This window comes from Pristiophorus japonicus, chromosome 9 (genome assembly GCF_044704955.1).
Source record: "Pristiophorus japonicus isolate sPriJap1 chromosome 9, sPriJap1.hap1, whole genome shotgun sequence".
NCBI classification, from domain to species: Eukaryota; Metazoa; Chordata; class Chondrichthyes; family Pristiophoridae; genus Pristiophorus; species Pristiophorus japonicus.
The window spans coordinates 8,283,875-8,309,925 of record NC_091985.1 but is presented as its reverse complement, the minus strand read 5'-3'; the positions used below and the strand labels follow the sequence as shown (position 1 = coordinate 8,309,925).

Genomic DNA, 26,051 nt, shown 5'->3' with positions numbered 1-26,051 from the left:
ACAGTGTAGACAGCCAGTGGTCGTTAGGTGTGTACAAACCCCTTCAGCAAGGTAGCATCCAGCACACTGCCCATCGTAAGTGTGTAAACATGCATCTCGGATGCCATTTTCGAGCATTAGGAGGCTGCTTGGTGCGTAAACATCGGGTGCTACAGAACCCAATTTTTGCCCCCATACTAGATGAATTCTGGGGGAGTTTGTAATGTCTGAAAAGCAGGAACTTTAAAGCCACGGAGAACGTTCAAGTAGTGTCAGCTCCAGGATGACTCAGCTGCTGAGTCGTCACGTTGGTGAGTGCAATAAATTGGTGCTGCAACGAGTCCTCTATGTGTTGCCATTGAAACTTTCGTCTCTGAACACTGTTAACAAAAGTAAAAGAGGGAAGCATTGTCTGAAGGAGCCTTATTTATAAAAAACCCAGTCTTAAGTTTTGCTCTGAGGGTAATTCCACCCAATTTCAGTTAGTGTTGGTTGCAGTGTCGGCAGTCAGGGAGTTTTCTGAACTGTCCCATAACCATATTTAGAGAAAGTGGTCTCAGTACGAAAGGCAGAGTGAAGATATTTCAGTGAGGACCGAAGCTGCAAAGAAGTTCAGCAGCACCATTTCAAGGCTCCTCTGGTGAGTACAATTATCCCGTGATTTTCCTCTAATTCACCTTATGTTATCCTTTACTATATTTAACAGGTAAGTAGTTATTTCCCTGCCACGACCAATCTGGATAACTCTAATTTTTTATTTATTCATTGGATGTGGGCGTTACTGGCAAGGCCGGCATTTATTGCCCATCACTAATTGCCCTCGAGAAGGTGGCGGTAAGCTGTCTTCTTGACTACTGTGTTGCCAAGCCCTTTCAGAGGGTCAGTTCAGAGGGTCCAGAGTCATATATCGGCCAGACCGGGTAAGGACAGCAGATTTCCTTTGCTAAAGGACATTAGTGAACCAGTTGGGATTTTACAACAATCCTGTCATTTGATGGTCACCATTACTGGTGCTAGCTTTTTTTAAATCCCAAACTTATTTAATTAACTGAATTTAAATTCCCCCAGTTGCCATGGTGGGATTTGAACTCATGTCTACAGATTATTAGTCCAGGCCTCTGCACTACTAGCCCAGTAACATAACCGCTACGCGAAGCTACCACATTGTGTGTTGTTTGTTGTATCAAACATTACATAACTGTCGAGGAAATTTAGCTTAAATTAACTCAGGCGGAGACTTTCAGAATTTGCTTCGAGAGAAGTTTATTACTAAAGCTAACAAGATATCTTGGAGAGCTTGCTTGGACCGTACCAAGGCAAAAACTCTGCCGTACAGGCAAATTGTCCCTATCTTTATACAGAAATTGAATACAGAAATATAAAAGGAAGCTTATTCATTAGTCCCGCGAGTACAAAGGTCGTCTCGGGAGGTACACACTCTATCTTTCCTTGCATAGTTTCTCTCTGTTCACAGTCTGATAAGCAGAATAAAAGGAGACTCCCTTTTAATACCAGATGGTCATTTAATTGCATCTCTAAGTTTCAAGGCTAAAAAAGCGTGGCTATTTTTCTAGTCCTATTATTTCTTTAAGCATAGCAAAAACAGAATTTAACCCTTCCCTTTTCCATAAGTCATAGATTCATAGATTCTTTCTTCCACAATTCCCTCCTTGTTGATCTTTTTATTTTTTAGATCAACACAATTTCCTATATTCTCTTCTTGAGCAAAAGGGGGTTTATGGGGTGTATAGCAAGCTTCAGTACTGCTGTAGCTTTTGGGGACCATCCGGTAAACACATCCCACCAGTGGTGTACTGTCAAAGAGGTGACTTTGTCTACGATTCTCACTAGCTGCCCCTTCTTGTAACTCATTTCGACTCTAAATTGGTGGATGTCTCTGCCTTGCTTTGACAGAGCTTCCTCAATGTTCTTGTCATTCCATATCAAATTGTGCAGTCTGGTCAAATTAATTACAGGGGGTAAGGGTTCAATCTTGTGCATAGACAGATATTTTTCTACATTTTGCCACTGCCCAAAGGTATAAGTTCTTTTTACTTCAGGATCATACAGGGTGTAGACTCTTCTCACGCATTTATTAATGGGGAATTATACAAAATTCCATCCAGATAGACAGGTTTATTTCCTGTCACACACATCTCATTCTGTCCTATTTCCGTTATATCAGTGTCATTTGTTAGCTTTAATTCCCATTTACATACTCCAATGGAGTGCTGCAGTGAGCATGGTTCGTGTATGGCAGTCCGATAGGGACATACCATTCCGAATGGCCACCTAGCACATCCCCTCTGGTGATGTGTCATATTCTTCTCATCGACCCAATCTCCTTTAATACAAGAGCAGGTACAGTTCTTCAGCGAGAAGATGGCTGTTTTCTTAGTCGGGCGACCGTAGTACGTCCTGGTTCAATGCCTTTTCCTTCGGCTGTAATTCGTCGGGGAAATAATATTTACAGCGGGTTGCATGCACCCAGTTTGGGTGCTTTTCCAACTTCAACGCGGTTCGTGTTGTGAGAATTATCTGATACGGTCCTTTCCACCTAGGAGAAAAGGATTCTTTATTTAATGTTTTTACTAACACTTGATCTCCAGGTCTGAAAGGGTGCATATTTCCTTCCAACGGGGGCACCTGTGTCTGCTTTATTTGTTCATGCAGACTTCTTGCTATTTCACACATGGCCTGAGCATACTTTATTGATTTTTCATCATTCCAAATTAATGCTATTTTTTCATCTGCCAGTGGTGGTTTTACGCCAGTAGGCATTGGTCTTCCCAATAAGGCTTCATGTGGTGTTAAATCAGTGTTTCGGTTTTTCTGGTTTCTCATTGTATACAATACTAATGGTAAGGCTTCTGGCCACTTCAGTCCAGTCTCCTGACATACCTTGGTAAGGGTAGATTTTATTATCCCATTTACTCTTTCTACCATTCCCGAGGACTATGGCTGATATGGTATATGTAACTTCCACTGGAACCCTAACGCTTCTGCAAGGTTTTGCACTATTTTTCCGGTGAAGTGGGTTCCCCTGTCACTGTTGATTCCCATAGGTATCCCATATCTTGGTACTATTTCTTTAAATAGAATTTTTACTACTGTTCGGGCATTGTCTTTCCTAGTGGCGTACGCTTCTACCCACCTTGTGAACATATCTACTATGTCTAATAGATACTTAAGACCTGACACTGGAGGCATGTGGACAAAGTCAATTTGCAAATTTTCAAAGGGCATACTTGGTTGGGGTAGATGATCATATCCAGCAGGTGTTTTACCTCTGTTATTTTGTTGACAAATTTGGCATGTTCTAGCAACTTTCTCAATTACTACTGTTATTCCTGGTGCATACCACTGTGCATTAATAGCATGTATCATCCCTCCTTTGCCCATGTGAGCCTGACCGTGTGCTAGGGGAGACAGGGGCAAAAATAGAGACCTAGGGCAAACAGTTCGCCCATCAGGGTGATACCAAATGTCGTTTTTTAGAAAACAACCCTGGTTTTCCCAAGTTCTTCCTTCCTGCATGGTAACTTGTTGTTGGGCTGTTTTAAGTTGTTGGATGTCAAGTACCTGTGGAGGGGATACTGAGACTGCTTGAAGGCAGTCTGCCTGTGCCGAAGCGGCCTGTTTGGCTGCTTCTTCAGCCCTCCTATTTCCTACTGATACTTCAACCTCACCGGTTGTGTGAGCTGCACATTTGATAACGGCTACCTTACTTGGCAACTGAATGGCGGCTAATAGATTAAGCACCATTTGAGAGTGCTTAATATGCTTTCCACCAGAGGTGATAAAGCCTCTGTTATTTCCACAGTTGTCCAAAATCATGGGCCACACCGAATGCATATCTAGAATCAGTATAGATATTAGCAGTATGATCTTTAGCTATTATACAAGCTCTAGTGAGGGCAAACAATTCAGCAGCCTGAGCCGAGGTTCCGGGAGGCAGGGCGAATGCTTCAACAGTTTCGTGGGGATTTACAATAGCATAGCCTGCCAAAAACAAATCATCCGACGGCCTATGTGATGATCCATCCGTATAGAGAATAAGATCAGGATTGTCCATGGGCTCTGTGAGCAAATCGGGTCTTGGTAAGGTGGCTACTTCCACCGTTAACAGACAATCATGCTGGTCTGGATCCTCTACTTCTTTAGTAGGAAGAAAGGTGGCTGGGTTCACTACCGGTGCACGTCGAAAGGTGTAGTTAGGGCGTGACAGCAGTAATACTTCATAACCTGTTCTTCGAGACGCTGTAAAGTGTTGTGTGGCAGCTAAATTCAAAAGTAATAACACAGCATGGGCTGTAATGACAGTACATGGATAGTCCAAGACATGGTAGCACCGGTATCCACCAGGAACTTCACATAAGTGTCTCCTACTTTTACTACTGCCAGAGGGTTTTCTTCTATGTCTGCCGATAAGCGGAGGGCTGCCGCCTGTACCACTAAGCCTCAGGGGTATCCCTATGCTGATTATTCTGTGCCTGTCCTCGTCCCTTTTGCTGATTTACTGACCTGCTGTTTTAGCCTTATTTTCCTTATAGGTAAATAGTCCCTCTCTATCCATGTTAGCCAGTACTGTAACTGTCTCTTTCCAACTTTTTCCTTGCCAGTCCAAAACCTTTATTTTGTATGTTCTTGCTTGTTGTGGCAACATACAATTTAACAAGGTTTGCACTGCCAAAGGTTCATCTTTTACCCCTTGCCAAGAGGACCCATATGCTGCCTGCAGTAATAATTTCACATCTCCGGGGAGGGGGTTATAAATGGTACAGGTTTGCTCAAGCCAGTTGTGAAAGGCTACTGGCTTCTTAACAGGATTAGGGGCGGCTGATATATATTTTTTTAAAACAATTCTCCATATAATCTTTATCCCAAGTGGGGTCCCCCGTCCCATCTTTGGTGGTCTGTCTCCATTCCTCAATTAAGGACAATTTAAAACTTCCTCCATATGGCCAATCCCCATCAGACCAACCGTACAAATCGCTACTAAACGTTACCGCGTATCTGTTGTCTGCTGTTTCTTTAATTACAGTGTCCGCCGGCGAGCCGGGCGGCACAATGGGATCTCCTACCTTCTCTCGTTGCTTTACTACCTTACGGATTCTTTTCTCGGTCTTAGGATGTACTTTCATTCTTTCAGTTGAGAGGTCGTCCTTCTTTCCTTTTCTAGGAACTGGGCGCGAGCGCCCTGCTCGACTAGAGCCGTTTCCCATTCTACCGGGTGCAACGTCTCGCGATCTTTTCTGAAATGAGAGTTAGGACAATCCTACAAAATATACAATAATTTACAAAGCGCTCACCGGTGTTCTCTCTTCCGCTCAGCTCGGGGTCTCCTTTTGCCACCTTGTTATTTTAGCTTCTTTGCGGTAGCTACCTTATGCCTCACCCTCTCGGGGATCTCGGCGGCCCGTCCTCCTTTCAGCTAGGACGGCCTCGGCACCTTCCCCCTTTCAGCTAGGAAGGTCCTTAAAATTCCTCTTTTCTTTAGAATCTGTCGAGGAAATATTCCTTTTTTCTCTTTAAAAATTAAATTTAGTTCAGAATCTTTCGAGGAAATTCCTCTTTTCTCTTTAAAAGTTAAATTTAGTTCTTTTGGATCTCGTTTTTTTTAGAGATCCTGCCGGACTACGCCAGAATCTGTCGAGGAAATTTAGCTTAAATTAACTCAGGCGGAGACTTTCAGAATTTGCTTCGAGAGAAGTTTATTACTAAAGCTAACAAGATACCTTGGAGAGCTTGCTTGGACCGTACCAAGGCAAAAACTCTGCCGTACAGGCAAATTGTCCCTATCTTTATACAGAAATTGAATACAGAAATATAAAAGGAATCTTATTCATTAGTCCCGCGAGTACAAAGGTCTTCTCGGGAGGTACACACTCTATCTTTCCTTGCATAGTTTCTCCCTGTTCACAGTCTGATAAGCAGAATAAAAGGAGACTCCCTTTTAATACCAGATGGTCATTTAATTGCATCTCTAAGTTTCAAGGCTAAAAAAGCGTGGCTATTTTTCTAGTCCTATTATTTCTTTAAGCATAGCAAAAACAGAATTTAACCCTTCCCTTTTCCATAAGCCATAGATTCATAGATTCTTTCTTCCACAATAACTAACAGTAAGATAGAAACAGAATCCATATAGATTGAGATAAAGGATAATGAGCTCAAAGAGACAAGAATAAACTAGCCAATAATGACACATCATGGATGAATAAAGCAATAAGGGGAAAATTCAAATTAAAGCAAAAGGCAGACACTATGTACTGAGACAAGAAAGGTGAGGATAGCAAAAGGGAATGCGATAAGGTTAGGAAAGAACTCAAAAAATCAATTAGGAAAGCAAAGTAGAACTGTGAAATTAAATTATTAAGGAATATAAAAAGAAATAGTAAAGTATTCGACTGACATATAAAAATACAAAGAAAAATAAGGATAGGGACATGGCCACTACCGCCACTAGGGCGCTGAAAATAAACTCACAAGTAATGTTCACATTGTCCGCATGCCTGACACAAAACTGACAAAGCAAGCACTCTATTCGGAACTCCTACACGGTAAGCAAACCCCAGGTGGGCAGAGGAAATGTTACAAGGACACCCTCAAAGTCTCCCTGATAAAGTGCAACATCCCCACCAACACCTGGGAGACCCTGGCCAAAGACCGCCCTAAGTGGAGGAAGAGCATCCGGGAGGGCGCTGAGCACCTCGCGTCTCGTCGCCGAGAGCGTGCAGAAACCAAGCGCAGGCAGCGGAAGGAGAGTGCGGCAAACCAGTCCCACCCACCCTTTCCTTCAACCACTGTCTGTCCCACCTGCGACAGAGACTGCAATTCCTGTACTGGACTGTTCAGTCACCTAAAACTCACTTTTAGAGTGGAAGCAAGTCTTCCTCGATTTCGAGGGACTGCCTATGATGAGGATGACAGGTAATGACAGGGAATTGGCAGAAATATTGGCTCAGAATTTGCAGAAATATTGGCCCAGAATTTGCAGTGAGTATTAACAGCAAACGAGCAGCATTCACTGTTATTACCCTGTGACACTGATCCCAATGTCCGGATGTAACACATGCGTATCCTAACGCGGAAATGCCAAAGTTGCGGTCAGTCATTCACTGCTCCGACACTGGCTGCGCTGTGCACCCCCCTGTCCCCACAACCGGCCTTGTCGGATTAGGTATAACTAGGGTTTTAACAGCGTATTGACTGTTAAACAAAAGTTATGGCCCTGAAAAACTAATTTTAATTTTGTGGAGTAACAAATTTTAATAAAAATTACAAATTTTAAGAAATTTTAAAAAACATTTTTTTTGAAGATTGTTGATCTTTATTTCAGGTTTACCTTTCCTCCATGCGAGAGCCACAATCCTTGTTTAGCTCTCTATAACATTTTCTAAAAGGTAGAAATAAAGGAGCTCTTTCACTTCTTGGTTTGGTGGCTGTGAGAATCCTGCATTGTGATTGGCTGCTTAGGCAGCTTGTTGATGTCACAGCATCGATGGATTCCTCAAACTGCACTGATCTCAATTGCACATCGGAAAAGCCGAACTTCCAAACTCAGCAATGGCGAGATCTTTGTGGGAATGTCTCTTCAGGGCCAGCCTTTGCATCACGGGCCATTAAATAATGACTCTGCCTCAGTATTTACCAGGGAGATTAACAAGGTGGACATGACATTAGAAAGAGAGATCAAAAAAGATATAAAGACATTTAAGATAGAAAAGGGGAAGATAAATGATAAACTAATCAAACTTAGAGAGGATTAAGCCCCTGTTCGGATGAATCCGCGCAAATTAAAAGCAATTAGGGAAGAAATAGCAGAGGCACTGTTACACACATACAAACATTCGTCAGAAAAGGGAATAGTGATTATTAACATCATTCTCGAGCCTAATCTTGAGCCTTACTATGTTGTAATCACTACTACTAAGATGCTCTCCTATTCTTACTTCTCTTTTTGTTCTGTTTCTTTTCCCATTACAAGATCCAGCAATGATTCATATCTTGTTGGACTTCTTACACATTGAGTGAGACAGGAGTCCTGCATTTAGTGTAAAATGTGATTCCCTTTTTGCCCTTTAGTCACTTCTTCCTGCCAGTTTATTTGAGGGTAGTTGAAATCTCCCATGATTGCTATTCAATGCCTGCTACTCAGCTGTGTCTCAGTGGATAGCACTCTCGCGTCTGAGTCAGAAGGTTGTGGGTTCAATTCCCACTCCAGAGAATCGAGCACAAATAAATCTAGGCTGACACTCCAGTGCAGTGCTGAGTGAGCGCGGCACTGTCTTTTGAATGACACTTTTAAAGTGAAGCCCCGTCTGTTCTCTCAAGTGGATGTAAAAGATCCCATGGCGCTATTTTGAAGAAGAACAGGGGAGCTATCCCCGGTGTCCTGGTCAATATTTATCCCTCAATCAACATAACGATGGTTATGAAAGGTGCTATATAAATCCGTCTTTCTTTTTATTCACCTCGTACATTTGTCTACATATTTCTTCCTCCAATTCCCTTCCACTATTTGGTGGTCTATATTATATCCCTATTAAGGTGATGGATCAGTTCTTATCTCTTAACCCTTAGCACAGTCGTGCCGCTGATTGAAACACATGCGAACCAGAAACTCCACCGTACTGGAAGTCTCATGAAACTTTTTGTACAAATACTTTCTCCCCACATCCCCCTTCCCAGATGGGTAAAGAGAAATTTGTCTTTGGCACCCTTGCTCTGTACAAGGAAAGAGCTCTGATGTGGGAACGTAATGTTTTAACCAGCCCTGAACCACACTCACCCTACTTGGTGACCAAACCTGGAACCTGCCGATGTCTCCAGAGCAGGTAGTGACCGGCATTTTGCTGAAACATTCTGTAAATGACCCTGTGTGTTGGGGTGGGGGGGTGGGACTGTCGGCTCTTGTTTGATTGCACCCCATTAAACAAAAGGTAGGACAGCAGAAATTATGGGTGAACTCGGTGCTCCTTCGATGGGTGCAGTGTGCGTACTACATTGAATTAGACAGAATTTTACAGCACAGGAACAGACAATGTCAGCCAATGTACCCGACTCCTCCATCACCATCCCAGACTGTGCTGTCCCACTGGCAGGTCAGACCCACCTGAGGTGGGGGCACAGTGGTATACAGTCGGGAGGGAGAGACCCTGGGAGTCCTCAACATTGTCTCCGGATCCCATAAAGTCTCATAACTTCAGGACAAACATTGGCTAGGAAACCTCCCGCTGATTACATAGAAAATAAGTGCAGGAGTAGGCCATTCGGCCCTTCTAGCCTGCACCGCCATTCAATGAGTTCATGGCTGAACATGCAACTTCAGTACCCCATTCCTGCTTTCTCACCATACCCCTTGATCTCCCGAGTAGTAAGGACTTCATCTAACTCCTTTTTGAATATATTTAGTGAATTGGCCTCAACAACTTTCTGTGGTAGAGAATTCCACAGGTTCACCACTCTCTGGGTGAAGAAATTCCTCCTCATCTCGGTCCTAAATGGCTTACCCCTTATCCTTAGAACCGACCGCCCTCCTTCAGCTGATGAATCAGTACTCCTCCATGTTGAACATCACTTGGAAGAACTACTGAAGGTAGCAAGGGCACAGAACCTACTCTGGATGGGCGACTTCAATGTCCATCGCCAAGAGTGGCTTGGTAGCACTTCTACTGACTGAGCTGGCCAAGTCCTGAAGGACATAGCTGCTAGACTGAGAGAATCAACACGAGGAAAATACCGACTTGACCTCGTCCTCACCAATCTACCTGTCGCAGATGCATCAGTCCATGGCACCATTGGTAGCAGTGACCATCGCACAGTCATTGTGGAGATGAAGTCCCGTCTTCACACTGAAAACACCCTCCATCGTGTTGTGTGGCACTACCATCGAGCTAAATGCGATAGATGCAGAACAGATGTAGCAACTCAAAACTGGGCATCCATGAGGCGCTGAGGGCCATCAGCAGCAGCAAAATTGTATTCCCCACAATCTGCAACCTCATATACCCAATTCTATCATTACTATCAAGTCAGGGGATCAACCCTGGCCCCATGAGGAGTGCAGAAGAGCATGCCAGGAGCAGCACCAGGCGTACCTAAAAATGAGATGCCAAACTGGGGAAGGACTCATCATCATAGGCAGTCTCTCGGAATTGAGGAAGACTTTCTTCCACTCTTAACATGAGTTCTTAGGTGGCTGTACAGTCCAATACGAGAACCACAGTCTCGATCACAGGTGGGGCCAATAGTCGTTGAGGGAAGGGGTGGGTGACTGGTTTGCCGCACACTCTTTCCGCTGCCTGCGCATGATTTCTGCACGCTCTCGGCGACGAGACTCGAGGTGCTCAGCGCCCTCCCGGATGCGCTTCCTCCACTTAGGGCAGTCTTTGGCCAGGGTCTCCCAGGTGTCAGTGGGGATGTTGCACTTTATCAGGGAGGCTTTGAGGGTGTCCTCGTAACGTTTTCACTGCCCACCTTTGGCTCGTTTGCCATGAAGGAGTTCCGAGTACAGCGTTTGCTTTGGGAATCTCGTGTCTGGCATGCAAACTATGTGGCCTGCCCAGGGGAGCTGATCAAGTGTGGTCAATGCTGCGATGCTGGGGATGTTGGCTTGGTCGAGGACGCTAATGTTGCTGCGTCTGTCCTCCCAGGGGACTTGTAGGATCTTGCAGAGACATCATTGGTGGCATTTCTTCAGCGACTTGAGGTGTATACTGTACATGGTCCATGTTTCTGAGCCATACAGGAGGGTCGGTATTACTACAGCCCTGTAGACCATGAGCTTGGTGGCAGTTTTGAGGGCCTGGTCTTCAAACATTCTTTTCCTCAGGCAGCCGAAGGCTGCACTGGAGGCAGTGTTGGATCTCGTCGTCAATGCCTGCTCTTGTTGATAGGAGGCTCCCGAGATATGGGAAATGGTCCACGTTGTCCAGGGCCATGCCGTGGATCTTGATGACTGGGGGACAGTGCTGTGCGGTAAGGACAGGCTGGTGGAGGACCTTTGTCTTGCTGATGTTTAGCGTAAGGCCCATGCTTTCGTACGCCTCAGTAAAAACGTCGACTATGTCCTGGAGTTCAGCCTCTGTATATGTGCAGACGCAGGAGTCATCCACATACTGTAGCTTCACGATAGAGGTTGGGGTGGTCTTGGACCTGGCCAGGATACGGCAAAGTTTGAACAGGTTCCCACTGGTTCTGTAGTTTAGTTGCAGTCCAACGGGGAGCTTGTCGACTGTGAGGTGGAGCATGGCTACTTGCTAGCATGCTAAACAGCAAACACAGGATGCTATAGACAGAGTTAAGCTATCCCACAATCAACGGATCAGATTGAAGCTCTGCAGTCCTGCTACTTCCAGTCGTAAATGGTGGTGGAAATTTAAAAATTAACAGGAGGACGAGATTCCATGAACATCCCTTTCCTCACTGGTGCTGAGGCCCAGCACGTGAGTGCAAAAGACAAGGCTGAAGCGTTTGCAACCATCTTCAGCCAGAAGTGCCGAGTGGATGATCCAGATCAGCCTCCTCCTGAGGTCCCCACCATCACAGAAACCAGTCTTCAGCCAATTCGATTCACTCCATGAGATATCAAGAAGTGGCTGAGCTCCCTGGATACAGCAAAGGCTATGAGCCATGACAGCATCCCAGCTGTCGTGCTGAAGACTTGTGCTCCAGAACTAGCCGCGCCTCTAACCAAGCTGATCCAGTACAGCTACAACACGGGCATCTACCCGACAATGTGGAAAACTGCCCAGGTATGTCCTGTCCTCTATAAAAAAAAAAGATAATTCAAGCCAGCCAATTATCACCGCATCTACTCTCAATCATCAGCAAAGTGTTGGAAGGTGTCACTGACAGTGCTATCAAGCTTACTCAGCAATAACCTGTGCACTGATGCCCAGTTTGGGTTCCGGCAGGACCACTCGGTTCCAGACCTCATTACATCCTTTATCCAAACATGGCCAAAGGAGCTGAATTCCAGAGCTGAGGTGAGAGTGACTGCCCTTGACACCAAGGCAGCATTTGATCAAGTGCAGCATCAAAAGCCCTTGTAAAATTGAAGTCAATGGGAATCAGGTGAAAACTCTCCACTGGCTGGAGTCATACCGAGCACAAAGGAAGATGGTTGTGGTTGTTGGAGGCCAATCAACACAGCCCCAGGACATTGTTGCAGGAGTTCCTCAGGGCAGTGTCCGAGGCCCAACCATCTTCAGCTGCTTCTATGTTTCTATGTTTCACCATGACCTTCCCTCCATCATAAGGTCAAAGTGGGGATGTTCACTGATGATTACACAATGTTTAGTTCCATTCACAACTCCTCAGATAATGAAGCAGTCCATGTCTGCATGCAGCAAGACCTGGATGACATTCAGGCTTGGGCTACAAAGTGGCAAGTAACATTCAACCCATACAAGTGCCAAGCAATGACTATGTCCAAAAAGTGAGAGTCTAACCTCCGCATCTTATCATTCAATGGCATTACCATCGCCGAATCCCCCACCATTAACATCCTGGGGGGGGGGGTCACTGGACCAGCCACATAAATACTGTGGCCATAAATGCAGGTCAGAAGCTGGGTATTCTGCGGTGAGTGTTTCACCCCCTGACTCCCCAAAGCCTTTCGACCACCTACAAGACACAAGTCAGGAGCCTGATGCAATACTCTACTGCCAGGATGAGTGCAGCACCACAACATTAAAGAAGCTCCACGCCATGCTGTGGTACAGAAAGATCTGGGTGTCCTCGTACATGAAACTCAAATAGTTAGCACCAGGTACATCAAGTTATTAGGAAGGCAAATGGAATGTTGGCCTTTATTGCAAGGGGGATGGAGTATAAAAGTAGGGAAATCTTGCTACAACTGTACAGGGCGTTGGTCAAATCACACCTAAAGTACTGCTTACAGTTTTGGTCACCTTATAGAAACATAGAAACACAGAAACATAGAAAATAGGTGCAGGAGCAGGCCATTCAGCCCTTCTAGCCTGCACCGCCATTCAATGAGTTCATGGCTGAACATGAAACTTCAGTACCCCCTTCCTGCTTTCTCGCCATAACCCTTGATCCCCCGAGTAGTAAGGACTTCATCTAACTCCCTTTTGAATATATTTAGTGAATTGGCCTCAACTACTTTCTGTGGCAGAGAATTCCACAGGTTCACCACTCTCTGGGTGAAGAAGTTTCTCCTCATCTCGGTCCTAAATGGCTTACCCCTTATCCTTAGACTGTGACCCCTGGTTCTGGACTTCCCCAACATTGGGAACATTCTTTCTGCATCTAACCTGTCTAAACCCGTCAGAATTTTAAACGTTTCTATGAGGTCCCCTCTCATTCTTCTGAACTCCAGTGAATACAAGCCCAGTTTTGATCCAATCTTTCTTGATAGGTCAGTCCCGCCATCCCGGGAATCAGTCTGGTGAACCTTCGCTGCACTCCCTCAATAGCAAGAATGTCCTTCCTCAAGAAAATGACTGTCAATGCATCTGCTATTTCCAAGGCCACCTCCTTAAGTACTCTAGGATGCAGTCCATCAGGCCCTGGGGATTTATCGGCCTTCAATCCCATCAATTTCCCCAACACAATTTCCCGATTAATAAAGATTTCCCTCAGTTCCCCCTCCTTACTAGACCCTCTGACCCCTTTTATATCCGGAAGGTTGTTTGTATCCTCCTTAGTGAATACCGAACCAAAGTACTTGTTCAATTGGTCTGCCATTTCTTTGTTCCCCGTTATGACTTCCCCTGATTCTGACTGCAGGGGACCTACGTTTGTCTTCACCAACCTTTTTCTCTTTACATACCGATAGAAACTTTTGCAATCCGCCTTAATGTTCCCTGCAATCTTCTTCTCGTACTCCATTTTCCCTGCCCTAATCAAACCCTTTGTCCTCCTCTGCTGAGTTCTAAATTTCTCCCAGTCCCCAGGTTCGCTGCTATTTCTGGCCAATTTGTATGCCACTTCCTTGGCTTTAATACTATCCCTGATTTCCCTAGATAGCCACGGTTGAGCCACCTTCCCTTTTTTATTTTTACGCCAGACAGGAATGTACAATTGTTGTAATTCATCCATGCGTTCTCTAAATGTCTGCCATTGCCCATCCACAGTCAACCCCCTAAGTATCATTCGCCAATCTATCCTAGCCAATTCACGCCTCATACCTTCAAAGTTACCCTTCTTTAAGTTCTGGACCATGGTCTCTGAAATTACTGTTTCATTCTCCATCCTAATGCAGAATTCCAGCATATTATGGTCACTCTTCCCCAAGGGGCCTCGCACAATGAGATTGCTAATTAATCCTCTCTCATTACACAACACCCAGTCTAAGATGGCCTCCCCCCTAGTTGGTTCCTCAACATATTGGTCTAGAAAACCATCCCTTATGCACTCCAGGAAATCCTCCTCCACCGTATTGCTTCCAGTTTGGCTAGCCCAATCTATGTGCATATTAAAGTCACCCATTATAACTGCTACACCTTTATTGCATGCACCCCTAATTTCCTGTTTGATGCCCTCCCCAACATCCCTATTACTGTTTGGAGGTCTGTACACAACTCCTACTAACGTTTTTTGCCCTTTGGTGTTCTGCAGCTCTACCCATATAGATTCCACATCATCCAATCTACTGTCTTTCCTAACTATTGCATTAATCTCCTCTTTAACCAGCAATGCTACCCCACCTCCTTTTCCTTTTATTCTATCCTTCCTGAATGTTGAATACCCCTGAATGTTGAGTTCCCAGCCCTGATCATCCTGGAGCCACGTCTCCGTAATCCCAATCACATCATATTTGTTAACATCTATTTGCACAATTAATTCATCCACCTTATTGCGGATACTCCTTGCATTAAGACACAAAGCCTTCAGGCTTGTTTTATTAACACCCTTTGTCCTTTTAGAATTTTGCTGTACAGTGGCCCTTTTTGTTCTTTGCCTTGGGTTTCTCTGCCCTCCACTTTTACTCATCTCCTTTCTGTCTTTTGCTTTTGCCTCCTTTTTGTTTCCCTCTGTCTCCCTGCATTGGTTCCCATCCCCCTGCCATATTAGTTTAAATCCTCCCCAACAGCACTAGCAAACACTCCCCCTAGGACATTGGTTCCGGTCCTGCCGAGGTGCAGACCGTCCGGTTTGTACTGGTCCCACCTCCCCCAGAACCGGTCCCAATGCCCCAGGAATTTGAATCCCTCCCTGCTGCACCACTGCTCAAGCCACGTATTCATCTGTGCTATCCTGCACAGGATAGATATACTTTCATTGGCAAGGTTCACTAGGTTGATTCCTGGGATGAAGGGATTGTCTTATGAGGAAAGGTTGAGCAGGTCGGGCCTGTACTCATTGGAGTTTAGAAGAATGAGAGGTGATTTTATTTAAACATGTTAGATTCTGAGGCGGCTTGACAGCGTAAATGCTGAGAGGATATTTCCTCTCATGGGGGAATCTAGAACTAGGGGGGCATAGTTTCAGAATAAGGGGTCGCCCATTTAAGATGGAGATGAGGATGGAGATGGCGTACGAGAAGAAGCTTGCAGGGAACATTAAGACGGATTGCAAAAGTTTCTATAGATATGTAAAGAGAAAAAGGTTAGTAAAGACAAACGTAGGTCCCCTGCAGTCAGAATCAGGGGAAGTCATAACTGGGAACAAAGAAATGGCAGACCAATTGAACAAGTACTTTAGTTCGGTCTCCACTAAGGAGGACACAAACAACCTTCCGGATATAAAAGGGGTCAGAGGGTCTAGTAAGGAGGAGGAACTGAGGAAATCCTTATTAGTCGGGAAATTGTGTTGGGGAAATTGATGAGATTGAAGGCCGATAAATCCCCAGGGCCTGATGGACTGCATCCCAGAGTACTTAAGGAGGTGGCCTTGGAAATAGCAGATGCATTGACAGTCATTTTCCAACATTCCATTGACTCTGGATCAGTTCCTATCGAGTGGAGGGTAGCCAATGTAACCCCACTTTTTAAAAAAGGAGGGAGAGAGAAAACAGTGAATTATAGACCGGTCAGCCTGACCTCAGTAGTGGGTAAAATGATGGAATCAATTATTAAGGATGTCATAGCAGCGCATTTGGAAAGATGTGACATGATAGGTCCAAGTCAGCATGAATTTGTGAAAGGGAAATCATGCTTGACAAATCTTCTGGAATTTTTTGAGGATGTTTCCAGTGGACAAGGGAGAACCAGTTGATGTGGTATATTTGGACTTTCAGAAGGCTTTCGATAAGGTCCCACACAAGAGATTAATGTACAAAGTTAAAGCACATGGGATTGGGGGTAGTGTGCTGACATGGATTGAGAAATGGTTGTCAGACAGGAAGCAAAGAGTAGGAGTAAATGGGTACTTTTCAGAATGGCAGGCAGTGACTAGTGGGGTACGGCAAGGTTCTGTGCTGGGGCCTCAGCTGTTTACACTGTACATTAATGATTTAGACGAGGGGATTAAATGTAGCATCTCTAAATTTGCGGATGACACTAAGTTGGGTGGCAGTGTGAGCTGCGAGGAGGATGCTATGAGGCTGCAGAGTGACTTGGATAGGTTAGGTGAGTGGGCAAATGCATGGCAGATGAAGTATAATGTGGATAAATGTGAGGTTATCCACTTTGTTGGTAAAAACAGAGAGACAGACTATTATCTGAATGGTGACAGATTAGGAAAAGGGGAGGTGCAACGAGACCTGAGTGTCATGGTACATCAGTCATTGAAGGTTGGCATGCAGGTACAGCAGGCGGTTAAGAAAGCAAATGGCATGTTGGCCTTCATAGCGAGGGGATTTGAGTACAGGGGCAGGGAGGTGTTGCTACAGTTGTACAGGGCTGTGGTGAGGCCACACCTGGAGTATTGTGTACAGTTTTGGTCTCCTAACTTGAGGAAGGACATTCTTGCTATTGAGGGAGTGCAGCGAAGGTTCACCAGACTGATTCCCGGGATGGTGGGACTGACCTATCAAGAAAGACTGGATCAACTGGGCTTGTATTCACTGGAGTTCAGAAGAATGAGAGGGGACCTCATAGAAACGTTTAAAATTCTGACGGGGTTAGACAGGTTGGATGCAGGAAGAATGTTCCCAATGTTGGGGAAGTCCAGAACCAGGGGTCACAGTCTAAGGATAAAGGGTAAGCCATTTAGGACCGAGATGAGGAGAAACTTCTTCACCCAGAGAGTGGTGAACCTGTGGAATTCTCTACCACAGAAAGTAGTTGAGGCCAATTCACTAAATATATTCAAAAGGGTGTTAGATGAAGTCCTTACTACTAGGGGAATCAGAATTCTCTACCACAGAAAGTAGTTGAGGCCAATTCACTAAATATATTCAAAAGGGTGTTAGATGAAGTCCTTACTACTAGGGGAATCAAGGGGTGTGGCGAGAAAGCAGGAAGGGGGTACTGAAGTTGCATGTTCAGCCATGAACTCATTGAATGGCAGTGCAGGCTAGAAAGGCCGAATGGCCTACTCCTGCACCTATTTTCTATGTTTCTGTGTTTCTATGAGGAGGAATTTCTTCTCACAGATGTTTGTTAATCTCTGAAATTCTCTCCCCCAGAGAGCCGTGGAGGCTGAGTCATTGAAGGCTGAGACAGACAGATTCTTGAACTATAGGGGAGTCAAGGGTTACGGGGAGCGGGCAGAAAAGTGGAGCTGACGCCAAGATCAGATCAGCCATAATCTTATTGAATGGTGCAGCAGGCCCTGCTAAATCTTTATCAACTGCAATCATGTTGCACTGTGGCATGGTTTAATTTGTTTTATGCAATCTGATTTCAGCTCTTCACTAAGATGGATGCCCCAGTTTGCCTGGTTGACAACACCAGTGACGGCTCACTTATTGTCAATCAAGATGCTCTGAACATTTTAGCCTCTCTGAGGAAACCAGTTGCTGTAGTTTCCATAGCCGGCAAATACCGCACTGGGAAATCTTACCTGATGAACAGGCTCGCTGGGAAATCAGCTGGTAAGTGAGACATTCTCAACAGTCCAGTGACTATGGTTAGTGTTAATACACTGGTCTGGTCAGCCTCTAACCCAATGGGCACATGCAAGTCTCACCTAGGGTGACTTGCTAACCCTCCACGATTATCCTGGCATCTCCAGGAATTGAAGATTGGTCTCTTGGACACTCCCGGAAAAAAATCATGGGGACAATAACAATTTTTTTCCCAGTCAACACTTTTGTTTATTGATTATAATATTTTGGCGTTGGGAAAGGAAGGGCTTTTGGCTGAGTTAAGAATCATCCAATCGGGTAATGAAGAGTCTGTTTGCTTTCCAATTGGTGTGGGAAAGCAATGCGCCGTGACAATGGAAATGTTGGGCGACCAATGAGAGGAGCATGGGACGGGGCAGTTGGAGGGAGGCAGCCACGTGAAGGAACCTCCAGGAGTACATCCAGCCAGAGTTGACAACCCAATTTTGCCCCATTGCACTTCCTGCTGTAGGTCGTGGGTATCAGAATTTCAGGGCCTTGGTCAATTATACCTTGACCTTGTGAGCTTCCATCCTTTTCCGAACTAGACATTAATTCACCTCTCTGTGCAAGTTCACCAACATATATTTAGCTCGTTTGCTTATCCACTGTCTTGTGAGAAATGATCTCATTCGACCGAGCCTTTCTACTCATACAATGGCATCTTCTAGTTCTGGGCTCACAGTAAAAATAACCTGCTTATTGCAGATTGTCCGTGCCATATCACGATGACCAGGGATGGAGCGCATACACACACATCTTAGATGGTGGCAGGACAAGTAGAGTAGGCTGTTAAAAAAAACATATGGGATCCTGGGTCTTATTAATAGCGGAATAGTGTACAAAAGCAAGGAAGTTATGCTAAACCTTTATAAAATACTTGTTAGGCCTCAGGTGGAGTATTGTGTTCAATTTGTGCACCAAACTGTAGGAAGGATGCCAAGGCCTTGCAGAAGGTGTGGAAGAGATTTACTAGAATGGTACCAGGGATGAGGGAACTCAGTTATGTGGAGAGACTGGAGAAACTGGGATTGTTTTCCTTCATAGAATCATAGATATTTACAGCATGGAAGGAGGCCATTTCAGGCCATCATGTCCATGCCGGCCAACCACGAGCTATCCAGTCTCATCCCACTTTCCAGCTCTTGGTCCGTAGCCCTGTAGGTTACGGCACTGTTAGTACACATCCAACTATTTTAAAAAGATATCAGGAAAGCAAAGAGAGAACCTGAAAGAATGTTGGCAAGTAAAATCAGGGAAAACACAAATATGTTTTATAAATAACATCAAGAGCAAGAGGGTAACTCGAGAAAGAGTGGGGCCTCTTAGAGACCATAAAGGAAATCTGTGTGTGGAGGCAGAAGACGTGGGTATGATGCTTAATGAATACTTCGCATCTGTTTTCACAAAAGAGAGGGGTGATGCAGACTTTACAATGATGGAGGAGGTGTGTGAAATATTAGATGAGATAAACTAGTGAGAGAGGAAGTATTAAGGGGCTTAGCAGCTTTGAAAGTGGATAAATCCCCCGGTCCAGATGAAATGTATCCCAGGCTTTTAAGTGAAGCAAAAGAGGAAATAGAAGAGGTTCTAACCATCATTTTTTAGTCGTCTCTTGGTACAGGTGTGGTGCCAGAGGACTGGAGGACTGCTCATGTTGTATCTTTATTTAAAAAGGGAGAAAGGGATAGACTGAGTAATTACAGGCCAGTCAGCCTAACCTCGGTGGTGGGAAAATTAGTGGAAAAATCCTGAGGGACAGAATAAATCTTAATTTGGAAAGACATGGATTAATCCAGGACTTTCAGCATGGATTTGTTAAGGGAAGGTCATGTCTGACTAATTTCATTGAATGTTTTGACGAGGTAACCAGGAGAGTTGATGAGGGCAGTGCATATGATGTCGTGTATTTGGATTTTAGTAATGCCTTTGATAAGGTCCCACATGGCAGACTGGTCATGAAAGTAAAAGCCCATGGGATCCAGGGCAAAGTGGCAAGTTGGATCCAAAATTGGCTCAGAGGCAGGAAGCAAAGGGTAATGGTTGATGGGTGCTTTTATGACGAGAAGGCTGTATCCAGTCGGGTCCCTTGCTTTTTGTGGTATATATCAATGACTTGAACTTGAATGTTGGGGGTATGATTAAGAAGTTTGCAGATGACACTGAAATAGGCTGTGTGGTTGATAATGAAGAAGAAAGCTGTGGACTGGAGGAAGATATTAATGTCCTGGTCAGGTGGGCAGAACAGTGTCAAATGAAATTCAATCCGAATGAGTGTGAGGAGGTCTAACTGGGGAGGTCTAACAAGGCAAGGGAATACACTTTAAATGGTATGACACTGAAAAGTGTAGAGGAACAAAGGGACCTTGGAATGCAGGTCCACAGATCCCTGAAAGTAGCAGGCTAGGTAGATAAGGTGGTTAAGAAAGCATATGGATTACTTGCCTTTATTAGTCGAGGCATGGAATACAAGAGTAAGGATGTTATGCTTATAAAACACTGGTTAGGCTGCAGCTGGAGTACTGTGCAATTCTGGTCACCACATTACAGGAAAGATGTGATTGCACTGGAAAGGGCGCAGAGGAGATTTACAAGAATGTTGCCTGGACTGGAGAATTTCGGCTATGAGGAAAGATTGGAGATGCTTGGTCTGTTTTCTTTGGAACAGAGGAGGCTGAGGGGAGATCTGATTGAGGTGTATAAAATTATGAGGGGCCTGGATAGAATGGATAGGAAGGACCTATTTCCCTTGGTGGAGGGGTCAACAACCAGGGGGCATAGATTTAAAGTACAGGTAATTGGGGGGCGGTTTAGAGGAGATATGAGGGAACATTTCTTCCCCCAGAGGGTGGTGGGGGTCTGGAACTCACTGCCTGAAAGGTTGGTAGAGGCAGGAACCCTCACCACATTTAAAAAAAATACTTGCAGAGCAGAGAGGATGAGAGCAGACTTTAAAGAGGTGTTCAAATTCATAAATAGTTTTGATAGAGTAAATAATGAGAAACTACTTCCAATGACAGAAGGATCGGTAACTAGAGTTCTGAGATTTAAGATGATTAGCCAAAGAACCGGACGCCACAGGAGGAAACATTTCTTTTGCACAGCGAGTTGCTATGATCCAGAACTCACTGCCTGAAAAGGCGGTGGGAGCAGATTCAATAGTAACATTCAAAAGAGAATCGGATAAATACTTGACGGGAAATTAATTACAGGGCTATGGGGAAAGAGCAGGGGAGTGGGACTAATTGGATAGCTCTACCAAAGAGCCAACACAGGTACAATGGAATTACTGGCCTCCTTCTGTGCTGTGTCATTCTATAATTCGGTGATGTGTTTTCCATCTTTTCTCCATTGATATAAAACAAAATTTATTCAGTGATTTATTACAATCTGGAATGCACCGCCTGAAAGAATGGTGGAAGCAGATTTAATGGTAACTTTCAGAAGAGAATTGGATAAATATTTGAAAAGGAACAGGACGATGGGGACAGAGCAGGGGATAGGGACTAAATGGGTAGCTCTTTCAAGGAGCCAGCACAGTCACGCCCGGCAGAGTGGCCTCTCTAAGTACTGTAAGTTTCTCTGAGGGCCATCGCCCTCATTTACTTATTTAACTAATTTACGAATTTACTGGAATTCTTTGAGGATATAACAAGCATGGTGGATAGAGGTGTACCGATGGATGTGGTGTATTTAGATTTCTAAAGGCATTCGATAAGGTGCCACACAAAAGGTTACCACAGAAGATAGAGGTACGCGGAGTCAGAGGAAATGTATTAGCATGGATCGAGAATTGGCTGGCGAACAGAAAGCAGAGTCAGGATAAATGGGTCCTTTTCGGGTTGGAAATCGGTGGTTTGTGGTGTGCCACAGGGATCGGTGCTGGGACCACAACTATTTACAATATACATAGATGACTTGGAAGAGGGGACAGAGTGCAGTGTAACATAATTTGCAGATGACACAAAGATTAGTGGGAAAGCGAGTTGTGTAGAGGACACAGAGAGGCTGCAAAGAGATTTGGATAGGTTAAGCGAATGGGCTAAGGTTTGGCAGATGGAATACAATGTCGGAAAGTGTGAGGTCATCCACTTTGGAAAAAAAAACAGCGAAAGGGAATATTATTTGAATGGGGAGAAATTACAACATGCTGCGGTGCAGAGGGACCTGGGGGTCCTTGTGCATGAAACTCTTTTTGGAGTTTATCTGAAAACATAAAACATTAATCCATGCCACCCGACCTGGATGACACACCAGACATTTACAAGGCCCTTTTTTTCCTTTTTTGTGTTTTTTTTTTTGTGTTTTTCTTTTTTTTGTTTTTTTTTGGGCACTAAAATCAAATTTTTTTCTCTCCAGTGCCCCCTATAAAAGGGGAGGGGGACACTAAAAGCACCGGCAATTAAAACAAATTAAACTTTAAAACGTAAAATCAAATTAAAATTTGGTTGCTGGGCGTGATGATGCACTCCAGTCCCTCCGGTGCCCACCTCTCGCGGAAGGCCGCGAGCATACCGGTGAACACTGCGTGCTCCATCTCCAAGGACACCCTGGACCGGATGTAAGAGCGGAAGAGAGGCAGGCAGTCAGGTTGAACGACCCCCTCGACCGCCCGCTGCCTGGACCGGCTGATGGCACCCTTGGCCGTGCCCAGGAGCAGTCCTACGAGGAGGCCCTCGGACCTACCCGCTCCCCTCCGTACAGGGTGCCCAAAGATCAGGAGAGTGGGACTGAAGTGCAGCCAGAATTTCAGGAGCAGCCCCTTTAAATAATAAAACAGGGGCTGCAACCTCGTGCACTCAATAAAAACATGGAACACGGTCTCCTCCAGACCGCAGAAATTGCAGGCGGCCTGGGAGTCCGTGAACCGGCTTAAAAATTTGTTGCACGGCACTGCTCCGTGCACCACCCTCCAGGCCAAGTCCCCGATGAATAGTGGGAGGACCCCTGCATAGAGTGCCCTCCATCGGGGACCCCCGCCTCCTCCGGACGGCAAGATGGTACGCCATGGCGTGTCCGGACGGCCGGCGAGGATGGCAAAGTTGAGAGTGTGCAGGAGCAGCCCGTACAGGAAACCCCTCCGCGCGGAACTGAATGGCACGGAGGGGATTTCCCCGAGGCAGCTCAAGTTGTGAGGCTCCGGCCCCCGAGGGAGGTTCCGGGGTTTGGCGCCGATGAGGAATTCCGTCCGGACGGGACTCAGTTCGGACGGGATCTCCCCACGAGCTTGAGCCTCCTCGATGCAACTAACAGAGTCAGGGCCCAGAGCTGTTTTTAGCGACTCGATGGCTTCGGCCGCGCGGCGGACGTTGGCTGAATTTAGGCGCCGCGCCAGCGTGCCTGGCACCATCCAGCCCGCTCCTCCGACATCGAGCAGATCCCTGACCCTGGTCACCTCACCAGCCACAGCCCTCTCTTCCGACCACCACATAAAACCTCGGTCGTGGAGGTACGGATTCCCGAGCAGCGGCTCCTGCAGGACAGCCACCACTCCAGCCGGCGGAGAGCTGCGCTTGGTGGAGACTTTGTTCCAGACCCTGATGAGTTCCTTGTAAAAGACAGGCAGCTCCTGGAGGGCGGTCCTGACACCCCCCAAGTTCACAAACAGGAGCTGCGTGTCGTAATTGAGGTTGCGCTGTTGGCGGAAGAAATACGTCGCCAGAGCACACCACCTAGGAAGGGGCTCGACGTAAAGGTATCTCTGCAGGGTCTGAAGACGGAAAGTCGCGAGCTGGGCGCTGACGCACACCAACGACTGACCGCCCTCCTCAAGCGGGAGACTCAAGACCGCGGCAGAGACCCAGTGCTTCCTGAAGTCCACCAGCTTCTTCTGTATCTTGGCGACAAATGCAGGGGGAGGGGTCAAAGTGACCAGCCGGTACCACAACATTGCGGCCACCAGCTGGTTTATGACTAGCGCTCGACCCCTGTAGGACAGCACTCGGAGCAGTCCTGTCCAGCGCCCTAGGCGAGCGGCGACCTTGGCCTCTAGCTCCTGGCAGTTCGCCGGCCAGGCTCCCTCGTCGGGGCTAAGGTAGACTCCCAGATAGAGGAGATGGGTCGTGCTCCAGGCAAAAGGCCTGAGCTCCTCCGGCAGGGCGTCCACCCGCCACTGACCCACCAGGAGTCCGGAACATTTCTCCCAGTTGATCCTGGCGGAGGACGCGGCCGAGTAAATCTCCTGGCACTCACGCATCCTCCGCAGGTCAGCGGGATCCTCTACCGCGAGGAGCACATCATCGGCGTAAGCCGAGAGGACGACCTCCACGCCCGGCCCTTGCAGAGCCAGTCCCGTCAACCTCGTCCGCAAGAGGCGCAGGAAAGGCTCCACGCAAACGGCGTATAACTGGTCGGACATGGGGCATCCCTGGCGCACCCCTCTCCTAAAGCGAAGGGGCGCCGTCAAGGACCCGTTAACTTTAATCAGACACTCCGCGGTGGCGTACAAAAGTCGGATCCGGGCGACGAAATGCGTTCCGAACCCGAAAGCGCGCAAAGTTCCGAGCAGATAGTCGTGATCCACCCTGTGGAACGCCTTCTCTTGGTCGAGAGATAGGAAGGCGACCGACAGACCAGCCTCCTGGGAATGATGGATGAGGTCCGGGACCAGATGGACGTTGTCGTGGATTGTCCGGCCTGGGACCGTGTAGGACTGGTCGGGGTGGATCATGTGGTCCAGCACGGCACCAAGGCGAGCAGACATCGCCCTGGCGAAAATTTTGTAGTCCGTGCTGAGGAGGGAGACAGTTCTTAATAAGGCGGAGATCGCCCTTCTTAGGCAGCAGGACGATGACTGCCCTGCGCCAAGAGAGGGGCATCTCCCCGGTCGCCAGACTTTCCCCCAGGACCCGTGCGTAGTCGCTCCCCAGGACGTCCCAGAACGCCCTGTGGAACTCCACGGTCAGCTCGTCCAGCCCCGGGGTTTTACCCCTCGAGAGCCGGTCGAGGGCACCGGTCAGCTCCGCCAGGCTTAGCGGAGCTTCCAGATTTTCGGCGCCCTCCGGGCTGACTTTCGGCAGGTCCTCCCACAAAACTCTACGCGCTTCCTCGCTGGACGGATCCGGAGAGAACAGAGCCCCGTAATATTCACGGGCCCTGTTGTTGACGCCCTCCGGATCCGAGACGAGAGAGCCGTCGTCGGCCAGCAGCGTCAAGAGCTGCTTACGGACACTCTGCCTTTTTTCCAGCGAGTAGAAGAAGGGGGAGCCGCGGTCCAGATCCCGCAGGAACCGGATCCGCGACCTCACGAACGCGCCTCGGGACCCGACGAGCTGCAGGTCCTTCAGCGCGGCCTTCTTCGCTTCGTACACCGTCCGCAGGGCCGGGTCCTGGACGACTTGACCGAGACGGGCTTCCAGGTCGAGCACCTCTTTTTCTAGCCGCCCGACTCCGGCCGCCTGCCTCTTGGTCGACCCCCTCGCGTACTCTTGACAGAAGACGCGGACGTGAGCCTTGCCCACGTCCCACCATAGCCTCAAGGAGGGGAAGCCCCCCTGCTTCCTTCTCCAGTCGGACCAGAATCGACGGAACGAGTCCTGGAACCGCACGTCCTCCAGCAGCCGGTTGTTAAAGTGCCAGTACGCGGACCCCGTCCTCGCACGGAGCGAAGCGAGCTCCGCCCACACCAGGTGGTGGTCCGAACACGGCACCGGCCGCATGGAGGCCGCCGGGACGCAGGAAACGTACGCCCGAGACACGTAAAGGCGGTCGACTCTGGACCATCCTACTCCAGGCCTCACCCAAGTAAAGGCGCTGGAGTCGGGGTGGAGATTCCGCCAGACGTCCACCAAGTTGAAGGACCCGACCAGGTCCCTCAACTTCTCGATCGCCGTCATGCTCTGCGGGGCACGGGAGCGGTCCCTCGCCTCGAGGGTGCAGTTAAAATCCCCCAAGAGGACAATGCAGTCGCCGACGTCGACGGAGCCAAGAAGAGCGGACACTTCTTCAAAGAAGCGCGTTTGCTGCGGGCCGGGCTGAGCGGCGTACACGTTCACGAGATGGAGCGGCACGTCCCCCAGGCGAACCGTTACGTGCAGCAAGCGGCCTGGCACGGGCTCCTCGACCCCCAAGATCTCTGGCTGAAAATGCGGGCCCAGCAAGATGGCTCATG

The 26,051-nt window shown here is 47.1% G+C and overlaps 1 protein-coding gene and 1 long non-coding RNA gene across 2 annotated transcripts in view; one reads left to right on the top strand and one right to left on the bottom strand.

Annotated features, from left to right (window-relative positions):
- The first annotated feature begins 352 nt into the window (after positions 1–352).
- Positions 353–26,051, top strand: part of LOC139272560 (guanylate-binding protein 1-like) — a 216,359-nt gene continuing 190,660 nt past the window's right edge. Inside the window, exons 1-2 of the mRNA XM_070888615.1 lie at positions 353–619; positions 17,743–17,929. Coding sequence (XP_070744716.1) covers positions 17,755–17,929 — 175 coding nt within the window. The 5' untranslated portion in view covers positions 353–619; positions 17,743–17,754. The remainder of the gene's footprint in view (positions 620–17,742; positions 17,930–26,051) is intronic.
- LOC139272558 (uncharacterized) lies at positions 1,226–5,872 on the bottom strand. Its single transcript, XR_011594884.1, has 2 exons — positions 5,292–5,872; positions 1,226–2,536 (listed from the first exon to the last, which is right to left on the bottom strand). It is a non-coding gene; the product is annotated as an uncharacterized lncRNA (long non-coding RNA).